Genomic DNA, 25,990 nt, shown 5'->3' on the forward strand with positions numbered 1-25,990 from the left:
TGCTAGCACATCTGATAGCTGTTGTGTTAGGAGACTCCCTTTTTCGAGGCTCTTCTTGCACAGTTACCCAGTACATACTGCTGTTCTCTTTCTCTAAAGGGACTATACAGCAGGAAGAAACTGTGGGTGGCCTTACAGGCAGATAGGGACCATGATTTTTGGAAGGTCTCCAGTCTAACCTCAGGTCTAAGCCAATCTTCATGCCTTTGGCAAACCAGTGCAGGGATTGTGTATCACTAGACATTGCTGTACTGTCTGCCACAAGGAGATTGTGTCTGTAGTCTTTATCACAGGGCAGACAGTTTGGTGAATACCACAGAAGACATTGAACAAGCATGGATAGCTGCTTACCTTCCAGACAACATAGCTCCACGAACATGTTGAAGGTATTCTCTAACAATACAGACACACAACTATGCAACCTACCTTCAGACACAGGCAGCGTCATGGTGATAAGTCAGGTCCAAGTCCAAACCAAGAAGCCACTTCACAGGTCAGGTGAGTGCCAGATACATTCAGAACGACAAGATATGGCTGAGGCCAAGAGATGAAGTTAGCGCACAGCTTGAGGTCTGGATCAAGAAGCTCCATTACCAGGTAGGGACCAATACTCATGTGACACATCAAAAGGAGAAGAACAGCCCAGGGCTGAGCTTAAATAGAGCTCCTGGGCCAATGCATGGAGGGATGGAGGGTCCAGGTGAAACTGATCGGGGCAATTAAGACTTGGTGCATTGAGGGCCCTGGCACGGGCCTTTATTGTGTTGCTTAGGGCACTTCTTGCAACCCCTCTTAATCTGATGTGTGAATCCAGAAATGAGAGACATGAATCATGAAAGCATATGATCACCACAGGCGATCCTTGTGTTCCTCACTTTGTGCAGAAGAACAGACAGCAGGAGGAAAGACTGAGGAACCAAGAATGAGCAGACAGTAGATTTCCCAAGTTTCAGGGACTGAGCTAGAACCAGGCAGAAATGTCTGAAGTAAACGTTTCTGTGCTGCTCCAGTGCATATTTGGGCACACCAAACCTCAGTTCCAGCCAATGTGCCATTGAGTTATGTGGGATGGGAGGAATGAAACCATTGCTCAGCAAATCCTGTGGTTTCCTAGTGACATTGTTAGGTAATACGGCTGGATTCTCACATGAGGGAAGACCAGCTTGTATAAATTCCTTGAGCTTTTCTTAGGACAAGATCCTGCAGTCTTAAACCATATAAAGATATGTGGTTGTTGAAATGCATACAGAAGAGCCTTGTCCCATCAGTCAAGGCTTTCAGTGGCTACAGTCAGACTTCTTAAACACCTGAAACTGATTTCTGAAATAAATAAATAAATAAATAAATAAATAAATAAATAAATAAATAAATAAATAAATAAATAAATAAATAGAAGTGTACATCTTCACAATTAACGTTGTGAAGTTAATTCCCATGGATGCAAAATTGATTTGTCAGAGATTCTTATGTGGCTTCTCTTTGCCATGCCTGATACAAACACACTGGAGTTGTCTGGGAGGTCACGTTAGTGTTGGGTGACATTTAGACAGTCTGGTTGGGAGAGCTGTGGTTGTGGGAGATGCTCATCAGTGTATGCTCTAACTTCTGCCTTTGGAGAGGTAGGAATAGAGTGGGTGAGAAAATATTTCTTACGTCTTCAAGAAACGTGTAGATGTACAACTTATTAGCATGGTTTAGTGGTGGAGTTGGCAGTACTAAGTTAAAGATTGGACTAGATGATTGTAGAGGTCTTTTCCAACCTGAATGATTCTATGATTATATGATATTAAAATGGAAAGGAAACAAATGACTGCCCATGACACATTTATTTTCTTTTACCAAAACAAAATACAAGCGACTCAGAAATTTGGTCGTTCCTGTGTCTCAAGTGTTTGCTTATCTAGCAAGGTCCATCCTTGGTGCTGATATCCCTTCCTTCCCCAAAGCCATTCTCTTCTGTGGCTGAGATGTCAGAATGCATCATACAATGCACTGTGTCCATTGGAGGTGGTTTCCAAACTTGATAACTTATGGGAAAGTCATGATGCACTTTCTGAAGCTGTTTCTCACCTCCTTGTTTCTCAGGCTGTAGATCAGGGGGTTCAGCATGGGGACCACCAGGGTATAGAAGACTGCTGAGATTTTCTCCTGCTCCATCGAGTAGCTGGAGCTGGGTTGGATATAGCTAAAAGTAACAGATCCATAGAAAATGGTGACAGCTGTCAGGTGAGAGGCACAGGTGTGGAAGGTTTTCTTCCTGCCATCATCTGACTGGATCCTCAGGATTGCAGAGAGGATGAGCATGTAGGAAACAGCGATGACAAAGAGAGTGAACAGGGCAATAACTACAGAAAAAGCTATTAGCAAAGTCTCATTACGATGGGTATCTGCACATGCAAGTTGCAGCAAGGGAGGTATGTCACAACAGTAATGATTGATAAGGTTGGGTCCACAGAATGGCAGCTCCAGCAAGCCACAAGTGTGAGTCAATGAATTCAGGAGTCCCCCCATATATGATCCCACCACTAATTGCCTACAGACTCTCTTGGTCATTACAGTCGTATAGAGCAGTGGTCTACAGATGGCTACATAACGGTCATATGCCATGGCAGCCAGCAAGAACCCCTCTGTAGTGAGCAAAACAGCAGAAAAGAAAATCTGGGAAAGGCATGTGGAATAGGAAATGGTTTTGCTCTGCACTAAGAAGCTCACCAGCAACCTTGGAGCAAAGACAGTAGAATAGCAGAGGTCAATCAGAGACAAGTTACTGAGGAAAAAATACATAGGAGTGTGAAGTTGGAGATGAGTCCAAATCAAAACGATCATCCCAAGGTTCCCCAACAGAGTGATGATGTAGATCCCTAAGAATAATAAGAAGAGAGGGACCTGCAACTCCAGATGATCTGTCAATCCTAGGAGGATGAAATGGGTTATCATGCTGTCATTCCTCCCATCCATCTGACTTAAGGGATACAACAGGAGATCTGCTGAATTACAAAGAATGGTCAGGATGAAGAAGGCGGTATTAATTACACAGAGTAACACAAACTAGCAATTTGAGGTTTATTCTGAAATTGTAGTCTGGTTATGCCTTCAATGCTGAATCAAGATAAGGTACGAAAACATTTGTCCTTATAATTTTGTTTCATTCCAGGCCAGGTGGTATTTGTGTATCTAACAAAATGCAGCAGCAAGTAACACATTCCTGAGCTTAAATCTCTACAAGCTTATGTGTAATGGAGTGAACTCTAAAAGCGAGTGCATGGCTTCTTTTCCACCTAGATGATTTTAATCTGTGATTCTTGTACCTTTGCCTCACTTGCTAAAATATTATGTTGTCCATATATCGATTGTCTACATTTCTTCTGGAGAGGAGAGGATACACTAAAACATTAGAAAACTCTTCCATGGAACTTTTTCAGCTCTACAACTGTTTCTGTCACAGCTAGGATTACTAATTTTAGCTAGTTACTTCTTCCTCATCATTATCAATACAGTTGATGAAACTCCTCGATATCAGATGCCAGATATTTGAACCCTGGCACACAATCCAAACAGAAGCCTAGAAGACATAGCTTAGTGGAAGATTTGGAGAAACAGGGTTTGAGAACACTATTTTCACAGAAAACAATGATGAGAAGTTAACGGTCATTTCCTACCATTATTTAGCTACTGAAGGATTAGCTATATATTCAAAGGTGATTTCTGATATTCTTAAAATCAGAAAAAAAAATAATTCTGTCTGCCTATGCTTGTGTCTAGCTACCTTTATGCTTCTTTGTGACCAAAGAGCATCATACACACTAAGGGAGAACCACAGCTCAGGGCCCACATAACCCAGGAAACTGAAGGGAATAAAAAGTTTCTGTGTAGTGAAGAGGGAGCCACAATGAAGCAAAGAGCTAAAGAGATAGAAAGAAAAAAGTAGAGAGAGCTTTGCACAGTGTAGCAATTTAGGAGGGAATCATCTTCTTACCAATGCATCAAGATCTTTGCAGCCAATACACAGCAACATGCTGTTTTCTTGAACAATGTGCTGTTGTAATGCACATTGCAGTTTCTTACCTTGGATTGACTTCTATACAGCCCAAATTCAGACTGGTAGAATTAGGTAGCCATAGACCTGAAGCATATGTTTTAGTCGGAGGTTAGACTTCAAACAATTTTCGCCTGTTGTCTTGAAGTATTTTCTTTTTCTTCTTGCTTTTCTTCTTAATGGAGTGATCTGGTGCATTTTTCTAGGCTTGTTACCCCAAGAAAGTACAGCAAGTTGTTGGGCATTGAAATCTGTGTCAGGTTTTGCAATTTAAAAGTCTAGTTGCAGATGTACCAGAAATGTGGGGTATAATTGCTTCAGGTGAGTAATGGTTGCTCAGCCTTAAACCCTCTTCAGAGCATGTGATTCTTCCATTGCTTTTAGGAATTCAGTAAAGTCAGTGCTCTAGGAAGAGTTTTCCTTTTAAAGGAGAGACCTGCTGTGTGCTCTGGGAGCTGGAGTTTTTACCCTACATGTTTTACGTCAGGCTCAAAGGGCCCAGTGATTTCCCTTGATGCTGTTCTTTCAGTGTTTACAGATTGCTCTCCTGAATCTAATGGTCTGAAACTTGAGCGGAAGAAAAGTGCAAGGAGTTAACTTCCATATCAGTGGCTCTATTACAACCTGACTGATAAGTGAAATGTAAATCAACAATTGGAAGTTTTCCCTATAAAGAGTTTAAAGACAGAATTCTTTGGAGAATGCTAATACTGACTAAGATCATTCAGATATCGTATGTAAAAACTTTTCTACTTACTTTGACTGCCAGGATAGCAATGGCAGTCCTCCAGACCTCTCATCCTTGGTCTTCGGTTGAAATAACACATTGGAGGGAACTCTAGACAAGACTGTCCTTTTCCTGATGGGTAAAATGAGTAAAGAGAAAGAAGGACGATATCCAAGGGCTCTGTGTGCAAAAAGTAGAGAAAAGCCTTCCAGAGAAATATTTTGTATTTGCTCTACTTCACAAACATGCTCAAAACAGTGTCTATAGATATAATCTGTCTGCTTCACTCTATTAAATATTCTGCCAGCTGCCGCCTTTAATCTGGCTAATGTGTGACATTATGGATAGGAAACCAGAACTCGGACATATCAAGATCCAGAGACTAATTAAGTCAGATTCATTGCTTAAGTCTTGAAAATATTAATCTGAGAACAAACAACTACACGAAACTCTTTCTAAGCCAATGGAGAGAAGTAAACCTTTATGGAATCCTACTTCTTAAAGAAGTATCTTTGGATAGGATGATTGTTCTTGTGGTGCCTATAACCCACTACTGACACAAAACATTAATTATTCTAATGCCATCGGTTCATTACCCAGCTGTCCTTTGGCTGTAATGGGAACTTAAACCATCACGATGACTGTTCATGTGAGGTGAACTGAATCGTCCTTTTAGCGGCACAGGGTTAGAGCCACAGATGTTCTGACTGACCCCATCTCTGCAAAACAGACAAGTATTCTGGGGACAGAACTGCACGTGAGATGTGATCTTATTTTTTTCTGTAGATATCTTCTGTTAACTGCTCTAAAAGATAAAGTTCCTTGCTTTGACATGAATATTCTTGTACTGTTGTTTTAAAGGGAAATAAATCCTACTTATCCCACTGTCACACGAGAGAAAAAATGACAACTGGTATTGGATCTGGATACTGGAGTTTAAAGAACCCCCAGGATCTGAGCTTTTATCTTACTTGACTACCTCATACACCAACTCACTCGTCCCCTCCGCCCTCCAGCGTTGTATTTACAATATCTCAACTTGTCTTCCCAGTGAGGAGGTGGCTGCTGGTCTGTGAAGGCCAGGCAGAAAATCCTGCTGGCTGGGACATTACTGACCAACATCCCCATCAATCATTTCCATGCCACTTTTTGCTCTCCAAGATCTTCTCTTCTCTCACTTCCAGGGTCTTTCCTCCAGCCAAGACCTACAGCTGCTTCATTCCATGACTGCTTGTTATTCAGAAAGTCTTCTTCTAGGCACCAGCTTTTCTTCTCCAGTGTCCCAGGCTCCAGATTTTCCCAATTTAAAGTCTAGGTCCAGATGCACAAAGCATGATCAGCCTTCTAGTAAGTTTTGTGTCCTGCTTCTTTATTAATTGGAGGATTTGGAAAACACTATTTCTATTTAGACCAGGTGTTATCAACATTTATAACCAATAATCTGCTGGAAAACCTTTCTGGTGTTATTTGTCTCTTTTCTGGGATATTTTGCTGATTTTTTATTTTTATCTTTTTCATGTGTAGAAGTATTAAATATAAACAGAGTATTTCATTATGCTTAGAAACAATGAGGGGAGCTCACCTGTTCAGATATGGACATCTGGAATGGCTACCACAAACATGAAAATGTAACCTTCTCTTCCAAAACTTAAACTTCTTTGTCCAATACAGATATCTACACAAGTTCTTGTCTTGGGCTTCATATTCAGTCAAGAGAAAAATCAAGCAAAGCAAACAAACAAAAATGCATTTTTGGGGCTTATTCATCCCCTGCTAACATGAGTGGGTGTCTAAAACCACTTAGATGACTGTGACCAAGAAGTGTCGATTTTTGGTTGTAATTATAAAGGAAAATAAGAGTAACCAATGTACAAGTGGATATCTATATTGTGGACACAACAAGTTAAACAGGAGGAGTTCTGCCTACTTAGAGTGTAATGTAACTTCAAGAAAATGAAGTGATGTGAAAGTGCTTTAGCAGGCACTGTATGCACTTTCTGCAAGCAACTTCTTTAGAGGTTAATTAATGCAGTTGTAAGCTCCAGGGCAAGTGGAGGGCAGGTGGCAGCTTATTCTCTCTCCTGTTGTTGCAGAAGAGGGGACAGGAGCAGATAGAATTGATTACCAAGCTAATGTAATGTGAAATCTAAACTAACAACGTCCATCTGCCTAATTTGCATGTGAACAAAGTGAGATTGAGAGCTGCTCCTTCTTCACATAAGGCTTTGATACTATCACCATCTAAAAGCACAGTAAATGCACTGCATGAAAGCTTGGTATTTTTATTAGCTCTTGGTCAAGTGTCTTCATGCAAAAATCAGCCAAGCAACCACTTATGAATCTGTTTCTCATAGGCAGTGGATGGAAGGACTTGAAAGTAGTGTTTTCCAGTTCTGTGTTTCTTTCCTTTTACAAGTTTGACTGGGATGAGTAATGTGTGAAAGTACTCACAAAAACGCAATTTCATACCCACCAAATCCAGGTGGGTCTGAATGTAACTTGACATTCATGTTTTGACATTCATGCTGAATATCAAGTTTTGCACTCTAGCTTTACCCACGTAAAACCACAGGGCACTGGATAACCTATCTCTTGCACATTTCTCATCATGATAGCTGCTACTGAAGAGCATCTCCTTATAACTTATAGACAGGTTGAGTAATTTTGGGTGCCTCTTCTCTGGAAGACACTTGATTACTTATTGACACTGCATAGAAGTGAAGAAGACAGACAGCCTGCTCAGCTGACAATTCTTGATGGCAATGGAATGACGTGGACTGGCAGAAAAGTGAGTTGTTTCCCAAACTGGCTTGGGCATTTTGCTAACTAACTTTCTTCTTAATTTACCAAGAAATAGTGATTTATACAGCTGAGACCTTACAGGACTTTTAATATAGATAATCCTAGCCCAAAGTTATCCTGGGCTCCTTTCTGTGGGCTGGGCCTCATCAGATACAGCTATGCCATTGAAAACAAACAAAAACAATCAGTGAAACAAAACAAAATAAAAAATAAAATAATAATAATAATAAATAAATATAAAAAAAAAAAAAACAAAAACACAAAACCAAAAACAAAACACCACAGAAACAATAAAAACAAATTAGGCAGGATTCAACTCTGGAAACTAACACTGTGAGCATGCATTTGTAAGTCTCTGTCTTTTGAGGTAAAGAGTTAAACATTTTCCTAGAAGCTCCAACCAAAAACATGAATATATGTTAAGAGAACCAAACAGTAGAAGTAGGCAATTTTTACCTTCTCCTCCAGGAAATCAGTAATATGTCAGGAAGATGAAAGAATACAATTGCAGGGGAAAAAAAAAATGTTTCTTGGTTTATCCTACTGTTCATTTAGCTCTAACATCCTAAGTTCAATGTTTAAATTATAGCGGATAGACTAATAAAAAAAAGATCACTCTAGATCTCATTAGTTCTCTGAGGTACTAAAAAGTTTCTGCCAAGGTTTCTCTAACTTTTCAGTTACGTTTGATTCATACATGTTTATAGTTGGTATAGTATAAATACAAACATTGCTACCAAACTGATACCTCATTCTCTTTTCACCTTTCCTAGGGAATTGGCTATTATTCTGACAAGCAAGTTGATGAGCAGCATTTTTTCCTTTTCATCACCCTTCTTAGAGCATTTTTCACCTCCTTGTTCCTGAGGCTGTAAATCAGGGGATTCAGCATAGGAACTGCCAGCGTGTAAAATACTGCAGAGATTTTCTCACGATCCAGCGAGTATCTTGAACTGGGCTGCACATGGCTCAAACTCACAGGCCCATAGAATAGGGTTACAGCCGTCAGATGGGAGGCGCAGGTGGAAAAGGCTTTGTACCTGGTTGCAGAGCCATTGCTCAGAACGGAGAAGAGGATGTAGATGTAGGAGACGATGACAATAAGGAGTGTTGACATAGCTATGATCCCTGAGAGGGTTACAAGCACTAGCTCATTCACGCGGTTGTCAGAGCAAGTGAGTTGTAGCAGTGGGTTTGTGTCACAGAAATAATGGTTGATGGTATTAGGGCCACAGAATGACAATTTCAGTAAGCCACAAGTATGTACCAATGAGTTAAAGAGTCCCCCTAAATATGATGCAACCACCAGGCAAATACAGACTTTCCTGGGCATAAGAGTGGTGTAAAGTAGTGGGCTGCAAATAGCTATGTAGCGGTCATAAGCCATTACAGCCAGCAGAAATCCCTCTGTGGTCACAAACACAACAAATAAGAAGTGCTGGGTGACACATGCTGAGTAAGAAATAGTCTTATTCTCCACTAAGAAGTTTATCAACATCCTTGGAACAAAAACTGAAGAATAACAGAGATCCACAATTGACAAGTTAATGAGGAAGAAATACATGGGTGTTTGCAGCTGGAAGTCAGTCGTGATCAAGCCAATCATACCAAGATTACTTGCAAGCGTGACAACATAGATTAGTAGGATCATCACAAAGAGCAGGGACTGTAGTTCCGGGCGATCTGTCAGTCCCAAGAGGATGAAGTAAGTTACTGTGGTGTGATTGCTTGCTGCCATCCTTACCTCTGTAACAGATTACCTGCTGAGATAAGATGAGTTGACTATACAGTTAAAAAAGAAAGAAAGGTTGTTTATGAGTAGGAGTAACCTACTGTAAAGAAGAACGAGGGCTGAGATTAAATACCTGGATCTTGATTTCCTTTTGTGCAGCAGCAATTTTTGAGCATGCTCAAAAGTGCCTATTTTCATCAATCAGACCAGCCTCACAGGGGGATCCTCTGTGCCCATTGTGCACAAGCTAATAGTAGCAAGCTGCCTAGTGGTGTTGCTTGTGGACAGCAGTACACATCTGCAACACAGCTACTGAGTATTATTTTTAGGTGATGCAAAGTTTGACATGCAGGTATCATTCGTGATTTTTGAAACACGTATGATAAACACTGAATGAATTCTGCAATTTTCTTCATCTTTTCAGCAAGGTATTTCATGTTATTTACTCACCAGGAAAGACTGAAACTCACCAGAGAGAAGGTATCTCACCTAAATCCTTAGCACTCTCTTTGCTCTATGAATGTGTCCTTTCCTCCTCAGTCACTAGTAGAGGGAGCCTGCACAACTTGCTCAGCATTGTGCCTTGGGCAGCACAAGGCTTTCTTCAGAAGACACTCTCAGCAGCTTCTTTCCTTCCTTATGTCAATGGAAGAAGAGATGACATGTAACAGTAGTCAACTTTTTAAAACACCAACATAGAAAGAGAGAGAGTTACACATCGGGTCTATTTTATGACTAAATTAATGAGATCCAAACCTACTTTGTAGAAGAGAGTCCAGGACAGGGTGGGAGATGAGATCTGGTCCCTCCTCTCATGACTGATCCCATATTTTATCCACAAGCAAGCCACACAAAATACATAAAAGGGGGATCATAGCCTAATTTTAGGTATCTGGGTCTCTTGTTAGATTTTGACTTGAGATCCAGAGGAGACTTTTTCAGGCAATCATGCAATTACCATTTACTTGTCTAAATTTAATCTAGACTTCCAGGTCAACTAGGCTACTTCTGTGATCAGTGTATGATCAAACTATGGTGTAGCCAACTACTCATCCTACTTATTTCACCTCCTTCTCTGAAGGGAGTGAGAAGTCTGAAAGCCTATCAACAGGGTGAATTGCCCTCTGGGGGAGTCCCGTCTTTTTCCATTAATCAAAAAAGCACCTGAGGTGTTTAACTCTGAATGTAAGTGATCAGTGGAGAAATCTAAAGCTCAGTGAAATCTATCCCACAGAGATTGTACCCATTTTTATGTGCAATGTTTGGTCTTACAGTTGAAACTACCTGACCATCCTGTTGACCTTACAATTCACAACTTACACAAAGCAAACAAACAAGAAAGGTATTTTTGAGCTCTCTGGATGTGCAATACAGAGAGCAATATTGCTTTATTGCTTTTCCCAGTCTTTCTTGTGCATTCAGATGCTGAATTTTTAAAGGAGTCTCTCGGCATGTGTTTGTCAAATACTCAGAGCATGGGACCTGTCAAGGTCCGTCTGGCAGGTCAGTGCTAAAACTGTCAAGGACATACCTGGTTTTTGAGGCTCAGACACACTTCTTGAATCTTGAACTTCCAAACACTCTAGCACTGCAGGAGTCTGGATTTAACTCTCAAGGATGCCATCACAACCTAGGTTTGTCCCTATAAAGGTATCTTCATGTCTAGCTTTCAGCTCTTTCATGATCTTCCCTAAGTGATATCTGCAATACGTAATTTCTCCTTAGAGAAGATATGCAACCAAAGGAAATGTATGTGACCAGCTCACTGCATTGGCATGATAGTGAGAGGTGTCTGCAGACACCTGGGAAGAGAAAAAATAACCCTTGTCCCTCCACAGAAAAGAAATATTATTGTTCCACACTTGCATGTGGCACAGAAAAGCCACTTATCCCTCAGACCTGAGAGGTCATGTCAGGACCTGCTACTGCAAACATTTGCTACTTTGACTATTAGGAACTGAACAAACAACTGAGTCTTCAGCTAATATTTTTCAGATTGAACACAAAGGACATAATTAAAGTATCCTCGTGGGAGGCTTTAAATAGGCAAACAGAGGTCTGGTCTCCCACAGCAACAAGCATGAAATGAGTATGCTTACAGTCCTTTATGGCGCCATTTATGGCAAATCCTGTCTGCTTTATTAAGACAAAGGAAAAGAGAAAGGAGACTTGGGGATATTCTGTGTCTGTAGGACACTGGAAAGATCATTGTTGAACTTCAGTCTAAAAGGAACACAGACATCAAACTGCTTGCAGTCATTTTTGAGTCAGTCCCCTCTCTCATCCCATCATTCATGCAGTTGTATATAATGTAGGGCATGGGCAGGGTGGACACAGTCCTGGTCTTTCTGGCTGACATGTCCATTGGGTGGACACAAAGATCACTGATACCAGCAACCCATGTTAGATAGGCTGAAATGCAGGGGCTCATTGCTCTGGTTAGCTGTTTTTCAGAAGTTGTTTCATGATTGGGTGGCTGAAAGAGAACGCATGACTTTTTAATACCCAGTCATGAAACTCCACCCATCCTAAATTAAAGTCTTTAACTGATGGAGAATCTATCAGAATTGCAGTAGAATTTTATATTTGGTTGTTTATATATGCTGATGAAACAAAATTAAAAAAAGTAAAATTTTAGTAGTCCTTGTTTTCCTGGCTGACCACGTAACAGACAAGGTGTCCTCTTTTGGAAAATAACAAATAGGAGACTGAGAATATTGTAATGATGGCTCTTTATCTAGTTGAAAAGAAAGGGATTGTGTGAAATATCAAGAAAAAGAATTTATAAAGTATTTCAGTAATTATCTTTTGTTTTTTCTTAATCAGTTTTGAGTAATCACAAACATTTTGTTCTGCTTGGTTGTGCATGAAATTGCTACATGCAGTGTTTCAGGAGGAGGGAATGGCTTGTGGAAGTGTCTTTTAATTTGTAGGGTTCCAGTGGCAGGGTAGTGATGAGGGCTCTCACTGTCAGGTCTGTGAGACCTCATGGATATGTGCTGGAATGCGCGGTTTATTCTGTACCTAGAAAGTACATCACGGATTAAACTTTTATACAAACCCTGTTGTGTTGGAAGACACTGCAGGCAAAAGGCAGATACATTTCTCATACAGTTTACCGCTCCTATAAGTAGATGTCATCTACCTAGAGCAACTCCTGCAACACCTTTAGTCCTACTTCTGTGAATTGAGCTGGTTAAGATTCAGCCTTTGAGACTTTCACCAGTCCAAGGTTGTTTATTTTCCTCACTGAAGATCTGATGTGTATTTGAGAAAGAAATCATAACAGTGGTTCTCAAAGCATGCACACTTGGAGCAAAATGACACACAATTGTACAAGCCACTTCCTGGAGGATTTCTATTGATACTATTACCAACGCCACATGCTTACAAGGCAAGTTTCCTCTCCTTCTTTATTTTCTTCCTAGACAACGTCAAAGTCACCTTTCAGATTGCCTGGTTGCTATGTTTTTCAGAACATGCACAAATATTTTGAATCTTACAGTGCCACTATTAACACTTCCTTTGCATTAATCCTAGGGGCAACAGCTGATAATAACAGTAACCACAATGAATAGTTAAAGCCTTGAGGTAAAATTTAGGTACCTAAATTTGGGCAGATGAAAATTCCAAAATGTTGACCTTGGCTGGTCATGTTAGATCTTTCCATAGTCCACAGAGAAAACAGGCAGCTTTGGTGGCTTTACCCAGCTGGGCAGCTGAACTCCACCACAATTGCTCTCTCTCACTTTCCCTCCTCAAAGGGAAAGGGTGAGAAAATATGATGGAAAGGGCTCAAGTGTTGAGGTAAGGACAGGGAGATCACTCAGCAATTATATTAATGGGCAAAACAGACTCAGCATAGCGAGATTAATGAAATTTATTACCTATTACTAACAAGCTAGAGCAGTGAGAACAACAAAAATAAAAATAAAAACAAACTAAAAACACTTTTCCCCATCCACCCTCTTCTATGTCCTCCCCCTGAGTAGAGCAGGGGAATGGGAACTGTGGTCAGTTCTAACACTTCGTCTCCGCTCCTCCTTCATGGTCGCTCTCTGCCCCTGCTCCATGTGGGGTCCCTCTCACGAGATGTTGTCCTTCCCAAACTGAGCTTGCGCGGACTGCCCACAGGCAGCAGCTCTTCAAGCACTGCTCCTACACGACTCCATCCCAGGGGGTCCATCTATCAGGAGCAAACTGCACCAACACGGGTCCCCTGCGGGCGGCAGCTCCCCCCAGGCCTCCTGCTCCTGCATGGGCTCCACTCCATGGGCCACAGATCTGGCCTGGGCCTGCTCCTGCAGTGTCCTTCAGGCCAACATCCACCTGCTCCACCAGGGGCTCCTCCACAGGCTGCAGCGTGGAGATCTGCTCCATGTGGGACCCATGGGCTGCGGGGGGACAGCCTGCTCCACCAGGGGCCTCTCCACAGGCTGCAGGGGAACTGCTGCTGCCTGCAGCACCTCCTGCCCTCCTGCTGCACTCACCTTGGGGGCTGCAGGGCTGGTTCTCACTCCTTGCTCTCACAACTGCTATTGCACAGCAGTTTTTTTCCCTTTCTTAAAACTGCTCTCACAGAGGCACAAACAACATCGGTATCCAAAGACTTCAGAGAACTTGCAGGTGACTTAAAACCTCTGTAATGCAGTGCCTGTGTGTTATACTGACTTGGAGTTTGCTGAAATAAAGCTTTAATAAGAGGATTTATCTGTCTTTCCATATTGCACATCCTTCAATTAGCAATCTTAGAATTATAGAATCACTTAGGTTGGAAAAGACCTCTAAGGTCACCAAGTCCAACCATTAACCTAGCACTGCCAAGTCCACCACTAAACTGTGTCCCTAAGTACCGCATCTATGGCTCTTTTAAATACTTGCAGGAATGGTGACTCAACTACTTTCCTGGGCAGCCTTTTCCAATGCTTTACAATACCTTCAGTAAAGAAATTTTCCCTAATATCTAACCTAAGCCTCCCTTGGCACAACTTGAGGTCATTTTCTCTTGTTCTATTCATTGTTGTTTGGGAGAGGAGACCAATCCGCCACCTCACTACAACCTCCTCTGAGGTAGTTGTAGAGAGCAATAAGGTCTCCCCTGAGCCTCCTTTTCTCTGGGTTAAATTACCCAACTTCCTTCAGTCGCTCTTCATAGGCCTTGTTCTCTAGACCCTTCACCATCCTTGTTGTCTTTCTTCGGACACACTCCAGCACCTTGATGTGACTGGCCTCCAACTGGATTTAGCTCCATTAAATCTGGATTTAACACCACAACTGTTTGGGCCTGGCCACTCAGCCAGTTTTTTACCCAGCAAAGCGTACACCCGTCCAAACCATGAGCAGCCAGTTTCTCCAAGAGAGGGCTGTGGGACACAGTGTCAAAAGCTTTACGAAAGTCTAGGCAGACAACATCCACAGCCTTTGCCTCATGCACTAAGTGCATCACCTTGACATAGAAGGTGATCAGGTTAGCCAGGCAGGACCTACCTTTCATAAACCCACGCTGAGTGGGCCTGATCACCTGGGTGTCCTGTATATGTTGCGTGGTGGCATTTAAGAAGATGGCACTATGCTCCATAACCTTCCCCAGCACCAAAGTCAGACTGACAGGCCTGCAGTTCCTTGCGTCCTTCTTCTGGCCCTTCTTGCAGATGAGTGCCACATTTGCTAGCCTCCAGTCAACTGTGACCTCATAATCCACATCCAAAACAATGGGGGTTTTGTACAGATTCACCCCAGATGCCACTGTGGAAGGCTTTCAACACATTAAGACTGTCCTCTTCAGCAGTTTCCTTGCAGCACATTTCACACCGTTGTTTCTCAAGCTGTATATTAAGGGGTTGAGCAGAGGAATGCCCACTGTGTAGAACACAGAAACAGTTTTATCAGTGCTCAGCAAGTGGCTGGAGCTGGGGAAGAAATACATGAACAGGATTGTGCCATGAAATGTGAAAACAGCTGTAAGGTGGGAGGCACATGTGGAGAAAGTTTTTTGCCTGCCCTTGGCAGAACGGATCTTCAGCACCGTGACAACGATGAAAAAGTAAGAAATTATGGTGATTGTAAAAGTGGTTGCCTCAAACAAGGAGCCAAATACAGTAACAAGCACCTTGTTGAGATGGGTGTCACTGCAAGAGAGTTTTAGGAGAGGGAGGAGGTCACAGAAAAAGTGATCAATGACATTTGAGCCGCAAAAGGACAATTTTAGCAAGCCATGGGTGTGTATCAGTGAATTTACAATACCCCCAAAATAGGATCCAGCTATTAACAGTACACAAACCTTTTTGGTCACGGTGACAGTGTAGAGCAGAGGGTTACAAATGGCCACATAGCGGTCATATGCCATTGCAGCCAAGAGAAACATTTCTGTGGTGGCAAAAAGTGCAAAGAAGCCATACTGTATAAGGCATCCACTATATGACATTCCTCTTGACACTTTTAAAAAGTTGAGCAGCATATTGGGAGTAATAGTGGAAGAATAACAGACATCTAAGAAGGACAGGTTGCTGAGGAAAAAGTACATAGGGGTATGCAGGTATGGGTCAAACCTAATGATCAGTATCATTCCTAGATTGCCCAGCAAGGTCATCCCATAAATCAAAGAAAAGACAGCAAACAGTGGAAGTTGCAGGTCTGGTCTATCAGTTAATCCTGTGAAAATGAAGCTAGCCACAGTGGTATGATTCTCTTGCACCCTCATTTTCATTTAAGTGTTGCCTGCTGGAGTAAAAAAGGAAAGCCACATATCAGAGCATAGGATGGATTGTCAGCATCCCTCACCACAGTCCCTGTGCCACTCATCCCCTCCAGTTTTGGCTTTTACACCTAAAATTATAACCAGTTATCTCATTTCTTTCTAGGTTCCATTGGTCCCCTTTCTTCTCTTTTATTTTCCATAATTACCTTTCTCTGACATAAGATGGAACAATCCCTGCTATTCAAGAAGACATAGAGACCAGACCCATCAAAATCCATGGAGCTGAATTTTGGAGGAAGTGAAGGGAGCTCAAGAAATTTTTTAGCCTACCTCGACGCTCCATGGTAGAGTTCCACTATGCCAGTGGTATTCCTGAATTTGAAGCAGTCCTTGATGCCCTATACCAATGGAGAATTTACAGCTTCTGCAAGCGTGCCTTTTCCCCTAATGCACTTTTGAATGAGTATTTCAAAACATAATGACTAACATTTTCTAAAGTGGTTGATATTTTGAGGTGATTTTACTGGTTTGTGAAATAACTAACAGTCTGTTGGCAGACTGAATTTTAGAAGGCATCAAGCACTCACTGTTGCCCATTTCTTGGAATAACTTTGAAGAAATGGTCCCAGATTAGGGGCTTGTAAGCACACTGTTTTCATCACAAACATTTGATGCATGTGACTATCTCATTTGTATAAGCTGCAGTAGCAGAAACCCAGGAACAAATGTACAGGAAAAGAAGATTAAAACAAGCAGTAAGACCTAAACCATTTTCACCAGCAAAGCAGAAAAAACTCTGAGAGACAATGAAAACTCCTAGGTACTTCTTAGCTCAGGGTAGAGAATATTGTCCTCATAAAGAGCCAAAACCAAGCATTCATCAATAAATAAGGCTGTAAGCTGGCATCATAGCTTTCATACAATCATAGAATGGCTTGGTTTGGAAGGGACCTTAAAGACCACCTAGTTCCAAACCCCTGCCATGAGCAGGGATGCCACCCACTAGATCAGGTTGCCCAGGGCCTCATCCAACCTGGTCTTGAACACCTCCAGGGATGGGGCATCCAAAACTTTGCAGGGCAAAATCCATAGCTTTAAGTCTCTTTCATGCTTGCTCAGTACTTCTGAGGCATCATATCTGAGTCAAAGCATCTTTTAAAAATCTTAATAAGTCATAATATCTTTTTAAAATGTTCTTAAAAGCTACGAAGTCATATTTTTTTCTTATTTCCAAAGCAACAGATGAAGAAACCTCATTCATGTTGTTTATGCTTTACTCCTTAAGCAGTCATTTCCAAATTTGTGATGCTGTTTTGAGAGATTCCAGTTTAGGAAGGTACTTACGTTTGAGTGAGGTGCCTCTCTCCTGACTGCAGCTATCTCAAAGGAATGCTTCTAGTGACAGCACTTTCCTAGGTTAGGATACGATGGTCACTTCTGTTGTAAGATAGTTACCTAGGACAGGTGACTTGAAACAAACTTGAAGATGATCATTTCTTCTCATGGAGTCTCTTATCCATGATCACATGACAGAAACTTTATAAAACCCCAAGTTCACAAGATGCCTGTAGCTATGTGGAATAGTACTGCCTAGATACTAAAATCTAATTACCCATCCATTTTTCCTTGAAATTAAGAAAAAAAGCCATCTAAATTCTATATGTCTGCTAGGAGATAGTTAAAACCCCTCTTTGTTAATGGCAACTTAATTTTAAATATCTACAGAGACTTTTATCTTCTATATTTATCAGAGAGAAATAAGGCACTGGTACAGTGGCATGCATCTGATCTATGCCATGCACTCCTAAGATATATGCCTGAGGATGAGAACCTAAAGGCATTAAACCTAAAATAGTTGGTTATGAACCTCAACTTAAGATAGGAGAGACAAATCCTAAATCTTAGTGTAAATATGCTTTTCAGTAGCTGTGTTTTGCTTATCCCCCATAGCTGAACGTGAGAAGCATTCAAGAAATCCAAGCTGGAAATGGAAAAAAAAATAAATAATAATAATAAAAAAACAAGGTCCACAGTTACAGAAAAAAAAAAGTAAAAAATAAAATTAGACAAATTCCCCTTATTCTCTTCTACGCTGTCTTTGCCCACTTAGTGTAGAGGCATACCTTTGTAACTAGGACTTAATTCAGGCACAGGTATGATAGCTTTGCAGAATCAAACAATCAACATGCAACTTTCAGCACATACTTACTTTTCAAAGTAAACATTCAAGAATAAGAACTAATTTTTTACAAGAACTGACAAGCATTATCTAGCTTCTTTATGCTTTGCCAACTTCACCTCATTTTTAAATCTCACTTCCAGGAGGCAGGCTTTTATATGAAGCTGTGTTTTCATACACTCAGAAAAAAAAGAAAACGAAGTGATTATATCTTTGACAAGCCAGACTGCACAAGCATGGCAATTATACCATACTGTATATCTCCTGAGGGACAGGAGTTAATCACATCACAACATCATTTTGAGGAGATAAGCAATATCTTAGATGTTTTAAGGTTTTTCCTGTTCTGTACATCTAGCTGACCAAATTGGTGCCATAAACGATTGCTACCTGTGGAAAGCAGATCTGATTACGTGAAGATAATCTATGATATTGTTCTTTAGTCTTAGTAGCAGATGTTAGTTTTGATAACATCGATATATTGGAGGACTCAGGGCCCTGTTACAGACACGGTCAAAGAAATTCTCAAGCTCCCCAACCCATATCAAATTTTTAACCCAGGAACACTTACCTGTCAGCTTCTGAATTTTACTTACTATCAAACATCTTCATGGGGAAGTAGCACCACCAGGGTTTTCCCATTCTGAGTAGTCACCACCAATGTTACTAGCTCATACAGTGTCCCAAACTATTTCACAGAGATTGTAGAAAACACGATGAAAAAGCAGCCTACTTAAGAACACTGATTCCATTTCACCAGGACAGTAGAAAAGCACCCTAAGCAACCTGAACCTCATACTCCCCTAGAGTGGCAAGTCTTCCCATACTCCTCATGCTTCCTTTATAGCAAACGTCAAATGATCCCCACCTGGCAGATTTCACTTCACATGTGTGGAGTCATGAGACCTTGTGGAATAGGCTCATCAACCTAGGTTTCAATGGTTAAGGTTCAATTGCTCCTTATCGCTAATAGAAATAACCTGGCTTAGTGGTTAGAGTTGACCTAATGAATTAAATACAAAAGGCACGTAAGGCTCATATTTCTGCTAGTCATTCTGTGAGGAAAATTAGTACAGAGCCTGTTAAAATAAGACCAATAAACTTAAATAAAATAAAAAAGAAAATGACCTAAAAGGCAAAATTGCCGTCATAGATTTTCATCCATCTAGTCACGACAGATAAAGAATATAGCAATCAGAAAGACTTTGCTTGACATTAATGTTGCTTAAATTTGCCTTTCTGAGATCTCTTCTTTATGCCGGACTTTTCAAAATGTAGCGCCATGACCTCCGACTGCAGTATTTACTTTGGCTGCACATAAACTATCACGTATAAATGCCAGGATACGGATCCTCACTCCCTGTTCAGGTCAAGGACCGGGCTGAAAGTTTTGGCTTCAATTTGGTTACATGACTACATTGCTGTTGTCATGGTTTCCCCTAGCCGGCAGCTAAGCACCACACAGCCGTTCGCACAGCCGTTCATTGGCTCAAGGCTTGTTGGAGCTGTGCCAGGGGGAACAATGGCAAGGCCGGGGGATAAGGCAATGGCCCAGCTGAAGTGCATCTACACCAATGCACGCAGCATGGGTAACAAACAGGAGGAGCTGGAAGCCATCGTGCAGCAGGCAGGCTACGACTTGGTTGCCGTCACGGAGACGTGGTAGGACCAGTCTCATGACTGGAGTGCTGCAATGCCTGGCTATAAGCTCTTCAGAAGGGACAGGCAGCACAGAAGGGGTGGTGGTGTGGCTCTCTATATTAGAGAGTCTTTCGATGTTGTGGAACTCGAGGCTGGGAATGGCAAGGTTGAGTCCCTTTGGGTTAGGATCAGTGGGAAGGCCAACAAGGCTAGCGTCCTGGTCGGGGTCTGTTATAGACTGCCGAACCAGGATGAGGAGACGCATGAGGAGTTCTACAGGCAACTGACAGAAGTTGCAAAATCATCGGCGCTTGTTCTCGTGGGGGACTTCAACTTCCCTGACATATCCTGGAAGCACAACACAGCCCAGAGAAAGCAGTCTAGGAGGTTTCTGTGGAAGGTAGTTTCCTGATGCAGCTGGTTAGTGAGCCTACCAGGACTGGTGGGAGATGTGGTGGTCGGAAGCTGTCTTGGGCAGAGTGACCACGAAATGGTGGAGTTCTCTATTCTTGGCGAGGCCAGGAAGGGGACCAGTAAAACCGCTGTACTGGAGTTCCGGAGGACTGACTTTGAGCTGCTCGGGACACTGGTTGGTGGAGTCCCTTGGGAGGCGGTTCTGAAGGGCAGAGGAGTCCAGGAAGGCTGGGCGCTCTTCAAGAGGGAAATCTTAATGGCGCAGGAGCGGTCTGTCCCCACGTGCCCAAAGACGAGCCAGTGTGGAAGAAGAACGGCCTGGCTCAACAGAGAGTTGCAGCCTGAGCTTAGGAGAAAAAAGAGGGTTTACAATCTTTGGAAAAAAGTGCGGGACACTGAAGAGGACTATAAGGATGTTACGAGGCTGTGCAGGGACAAAATTAGAAAGGCCTAAGCTCATCTGGAGCTCAACCTGGCTGCTGCCGTTAAAGACAACAAAAAATCTTTTTACAAATATATCAATGCAAAACGGAGGATTAAGGAGAATCTCCATCCTTTACTGGATGCGGGGGGAAATGTGGGTAGTTAGGGTCTGGCGGCCGGAAGATGTCGCGATGTACGGAAAGGTGGAGCCCCTCCCTTGATGGACAGTAGCGTGTGGCCTGTGATGTAAGCAAGCGGAAGTGACGCTATGGGCCTCGGGTATATAACCCCATGGGACTCGACAATAAACACCATTTGCCATCCACCACATTGGTGTCTGTGAGCCGATGGACCGAGCGGCCTGGGGTTGGTCGCTGTGCCGTTCCTGAACCAGGTCGCCACTGCCCCCTGAAGGCAACAGGGAAACCTTGTTACAAAAGATGAGGAAAAGGCGGAGGTGCTTAATGCCTTCTTTGCCTCAGTCTTTAGCGGCAATACTGGTTGTTCTCCGGATACCTAGTACCCTGAGCTGGTGGAAGGGGATGGGGAGCAGGATGTGGCCCTCACTGTCCACGAATAAATGGTTAGCGACCTGCTATGGCACTTGGATGTGCGCAAGTCGATGGGGCCGGGTGGGATCCACCCAAGGGTACTGAGAGAACTGGCAGAGGAGATGGCCAAGCCCCTATCCATCATTTATCTGCAGTCCTGGCTATCGGGGGAGGTCCCAGTTGACTGGTGGCTAGCAAACATGACGCCCATCTACATGAAGGGCTGGAGGGCAGACCCGGGAAACTATAGGCCTGTCAGTTTGACCTCAGTGCCAGGGAAGCTCATGGAGCAGATTATCTTGAGAGTCATCACGCAGCATTTGCAGGGCAAGCAGGCAATCAGGCCCAGTCAGCATGGGTTTATGAAAGGCAGGTCCTGCATGACGAACCTGATCTCCTTCTATGACAAAGTGATGCGCTTGGTGGATGAGGGAAAGGCTGTGGATGTGGTCTACCTTGACTTCAGCAAGGCTTTTGACACCGTTTCCCACAGCATTCTCCTCAAGAAACTGGCTGCTCTTGGCTTGGACTGGCGCACGCTTCGTTGAGTTAGAAACTGGCTGGATAGCCGGGCCCAAAGAGTCGTGGTGAATGGAGTCAAATCCAGTTGGAGGCCGGTCACCAGTGGCATTCCCCAGGGCTCGGTGCTGGGGCCGGTCCTCTTTAGTATCTTCATTGATGATCTGGATGAAGGCATTGAGTGTACACTCAGTAAGTTCGCAGATGACACCAAGTTAGGTGCGTGTGTCAATCTGCTCGAGGGTAGGAAGGCTCTGCAGGAGGATCTGGATAGGCTGCACCGATGGGCTGAGGTCAACTGCATGAAGTTCAACAAGGCCAAGTGCCGGGTCCTGCACCTGGGGTGCAATAACCCCAAGCAGAGCTACAGACTGGGAGAGGAATGGTTGGAAAGCTGCCTGGCAGAGAAGGACCTGGGAGTATTGGTGGAAAGTCGGCTGAATATGAGCCAGCAGTGTGCTCAGGTGGCCGAGAAAGCCAACGGCATCCTGGCTTGTATAAGAAGCAGTGTGGCCAGCAGGGCTAGGGAAGTGATTGTCCCCCTGTACTCGTCTCTGGTGAGGCCGCACCTCGAGTACTGTGTTCAGTTTTGGAGCCCTCTCTACAAGAAGGACATCGAGGTGCTTGAGCGAGTCCAGAGAAGGGCAATGAAGCTGGTGAGGGGTCTGGAGAACAAGTCCCACGAGGAGCAGCTGAGGGAGCCGCTTGTTCCTCCTGGAGAAGAGGAGGCTCGGGGCGACCTTATTGCTCTCTACAGGTACCTTAAAGGAGGCTGTAGCGAGGTGGGGGTTGGTCTGTTCTCCCACGTGCCTGGTGACAGGACGAGGGGGAATGGGCTAAAGTTGCCCCAGGGGAGTTTTAGGTTGGATCTTAGGAAGAACTTCTTTACCGAAAGGGTTGTTAGACATTGGAACAGGCTGCTCAGGGAAGTGGTGGAGTCACCATCCCTGGGTGTCTTTAAAAGACATTTAGATGTAGAGCTCAGTGATATGGTTTAGTGGAGGACTGGTTAGTGTTAGGTCAGAGGTTGGACTCGATGATCTTGGAGGTCTCTTCCAACCTAGATCATTCTGTGATTCTGTTGCAGTCTCCCAGCTCAGAGCCAGCCACCTATTAGTTTGGCGCAACGGATTTGTGCGTTCCTTGCACTAGCTGTTCCTTCACCTCCTCTTCACATACAAGGACATGCATCTCTTTCACGCTCCCTTCAGGAGTAAACAAGCCAGGAGAGATTAAAGCCTCTTTCTTCAGGTCAGTAAGATCCCTGCCTTTGGTTTCAGTGAGAATTCAGGCCCTAAATACTCAAGTGTCTTCTGGACGGTGTTTCTTCTGGTAGGATGATTTCATTTCTCTTTTGAAGGCTTACAGGGATGTAGGAGCAAAAGCAAAGGCATAAAACGGTACCTGAGGCACAGGCTACTTTTCAGCCTGCAGCAGACTACAGGTATGATATCATCCTTTGATATCATACCTATATCGTATATCATGTTATCATATCAAGAAACGTAGAAAACTGCCTGTTGCTTCTCGGGTTTAAAGTTTTCCCTTAAAAGGTGTATGCAAAGGTGTAATCAGCTGTCTGAGTACAATTCTCATGTACACATGAGCATTTTCCTCTCCCCTTCCCAACTTGGAGTGCAACACTTTTCATCATACTGTTATAAATTCCGAGTCAACTTAGCTATATGAGATTTATTTATGGGGTTAATAAAAGGCAAGTAAAGAGCGCTGGGTGCGCGGGGAGTCTGGGCTCCTCCAACACGCACACACGTTACATCAGGCGGCAGCTTTTTCTGCTCCTAGGCTAATACATGTTCATTACTACTTCTAGAAAAGGCAGTGTTATTATAATTAGTTCCCGGATTCCAAACCCTCCCACTGGCACATGCGTATCAGTCCCCGGTGGTCCCTCTGGGGGTCTCTCGTGCTGAAGGCTCATAGTCTTCCTCCCAGGCTTTGTCCTTGTCCTTCTCCTTTGTCCATCTTGGCTGGATATCAGGCTTGCCTCTAACTCTATACAAAAAAGAGAGAGAGGCACATCTTTCTACTCTGTCAGCTACTGGCAGACCTAGAGAGAAAAAAAAAAAGTTGTTAATTAAAAAGTAATGTTGTTTTAAGGCATTTCACCAAATATGTTAATATTTGGTAGAAACCAGACAACAAATGAAAGGGAAGAAGAAATGGTAGAAGGTACTTGCATGACCTTAATTTACACGGCAATGGACAACAACGACAACCTGCAATGATTCAGAAGTGCCTTACACCATACACCCTTGAGACAGAAAACTGGGATTCCCATATGATGTAAGGGGAGTGCAATCCCTCTCAAAATACGAGAGCCTGGGGGACGCTACTGAGTACTGAAAATGTTAAGGCTAGGCAGCACCGAACTCAACAGAGAAGGGAGGCCGAGTCTCCCTGGCTGTTCACGTAACAGACAAGAGCCTCAGCTTTTAGCCCTAAGCAACGATTCGTAGTGCCAGGCGGGGAACTAGTTCTTCTTAAGCCAGGGACCATTTCAGCATCTTTGAAGCTACAGAAAGGCTTGAAGGCTCTGTGGAATCATGCTCCTGGCGCAAAAATCTGGGGACCAGGACTGGGCAAGTGGGGCACAAGTGTGCTGGGGAGCAAGCTCTCTGGGCTGATTACCAGGGCTTTAAACTAGGTTTGATGGGGGAAGGGAGGGGAGCTAAAGGTGACAGAGAAGGGCTGGGGGAAGTCCTCACTACTGTTATAAACGGCTCAGTCTTCAAAACAGGACTATAATCAAAGGTTACAATTTATTAAAGGAATAGAGGTAAGCAAACAGCGCTGGGTGCACCGGGAATCTCTGCTCCACCAAGACGCACACCAGTTACATCAAGCAGCTGATTTTTATGCTCCTAGGCTAACACGTGTTCATTAGTGCTTCTAAAAAAAACCCAGGGTTATTATAATTAGTTTCCAGAATCCAAACCCTCCTACTGGAGCATGCGTAACAGTCTCCGGTGGTCCCTCTGGGGGTCTCTCATGCGGAAGGCTCATAGTCTTCCTCCCTCTGGTCCTTCTCCTTTGTCCAGCTTGGCTGTAAGAGACTTGTGCAGCATCCCCTGCAAGCTTTGTCTTTTAGTCGTTCTTCAGCTTTCCCCGTCTCCTTAGTCTCCTGGCCAGATACCAGAGACTTGCATAGTGTCCCATGCAATAGTCATAATAGTTAGCAGCTATTCTGACACCCCCCCCCCCCCCCAGGTATCAGAGACTTAAAGGAAAAGCCTACAAATACATTTCCTTTCAAGCTCTCTATTGACACGAATTGCTAAAACATTCCTTTGCAAGGTACAAGAACTACATACATGTACATTAACCACTCTGTTTTTCTTAGACTTGTGCTTATAGAAGGGTCTGTAGGACAGAAGGTCACATTCATCATACCATGCAGCCCTAGCATTGTTCCATATTGACACGAATCAGATGAACACATTTCACACCACTGTCACTGTTGAAGACAGGGAAAAACTTCTGAGCTCTCCCATAGGATTGTCTGAGGGCTCCTCAGAGAAGGTAGCGTTCCCAATCCCCCATCCAGTATCTTCTTCTTGCATCCTCCCGGGGTACCTATACCTGCTGCTTCCCTAAAGTGCTTGTGCACCAGTGCACGGAGCGTGGGAAATAAACAGGATGAGCTCAAGGTCTGCGTTCGGATGCGGGGGCACGATCTCGTTGCGATCACCGAGACGTGGTGGGACAGCTCACATGACTGGAGCACAATCATGGAGGACTACGTCCTCTTTAGGAGGAGACAGGCTGGGAAAGCAAGGGGGTGGGGTAGCCCTTATGTGAGGGAGCAATTAGAGTGTAGCCAGCTCCAGCTGGGGGAGGGTGATGGACAGGTGGAGAGCTTGTGGGTAAGAATTAAGGGGTGGGCTGGTATGGGAGACATGGTGGTGGGGGTCTACTAAAGGTCTCCAGATCAGGAGGAGGAAGTCGACGAGGCCTTCTACGAGCAGCTGCTAGTAGCCTCACAATCATGAGCACTGGTCCACATGGGGAACTTCAATTACCCAGACAACTACTGGGTAAACAATTCGAAGAAGAACGAGCAGTCCAAACGGTTCCTACAATGAGTTGAGGAAAACTTTCTGATGGATTGGAGAAACTGCAGGTCAGTCAGCCTCACCTGTGTCAGGAACTGGGGACCAGGAACTGGGGACCAGGAACTGGGGACCAGGAACTGGGGACCAGGAACTGGGGACCAGGAACTGGGGACCAGGAACTGGGGACCAGGAACTG

The 25,990-nt window shown here is 43.6% G+C and overlaps 3 protein-coding genes across 4 annotated transcripts; all 3 read right to left on the reverse strand.

Moving 5' to 3' along the window:
• Positions 1-1,924: 1,924 nt before the first annotated feature.
• Positions 1,925-3,585, reverse strand: LOC101802005 (olfactory receptor 5J3). The gene has a single exon (XM_005029376.6). It carries the CDS (start codon positions 2,956-2,958, stop codon positions 2,029-2,031), a length of 930 nt encoding a protein of 309 aa, XP_005029433.4. The 5' UTR covers positions 2,959-3,585; the 3' UTR covers positions 1,925-2,028.
• A 4,763-nt stretch (positions 3,586-8,348) lies between these two features.
• LOC101801805 (olfactory receptor 5J3-like) lies at positions 8,349-9,303 on the reverse strand. The gene has a single exon (XM_005029375.5). The coding sequence runs from the start codon at positions 9,301-9,303 to the stop codon at positions 8,350-8,352; it is 954 nt and encodes a 317-aa protein (XP_005029432.2). The 3' UTR covers position 8,349.
• Positions 9,304-14,779: 5,476 nt separating this feature from the next.
• On the reverse strand, positions 14,780-21,066 carry LOC101801605 (olfactory receptor 5J3-like). Of its 2 annotated transcripts, XM_072039460.1 has the most exons (2): positions 20,962-21,066; positions 14,780-15,982 (listed from the first exon to the last, which is right to left on the reverse strand). In XM_072039460.1, the coding sequence occupies exons 1-2, from the start codon at positions 20,980-20,982 to the stop codon at positions 15,056-15,058; spliced, it is 948 nt and encodes a 315-aa protein (XP_071895561.1). In that variant the 5' UTR covers positions 20,983-21,066; the 3' UTR covers positions 14,780-15,055. The 2 variants fall into 2 exon arrangements, with proteins under 2 accessions (XP_071895561.1, XP_071895562.1); XM_072039461.1 differs by lacking the exon at positions 20,962-21,066 and having other exon boundaries at positions 14,780-15,997.
• Between the last annotated feature and the right edge of the window lie 4,924 nt (positions 21,067-25,990).

This window comes from Anas platyrhynchos, chromosome 5 (genome assembly GCF_047663525.1).
Source record: "Anas platyrhynchos isolate ZD024472 breed Pekin duck chromosome 5, IASCAAS_PekinDuck_T2T, whole genome shotgun sequence".
NCBI classification, from domain to species: Eukaryota; Metazoa; Chordata; class Aves; order Anseriformes; family Anatidae; genus Anas; species Anas platyrhynchos.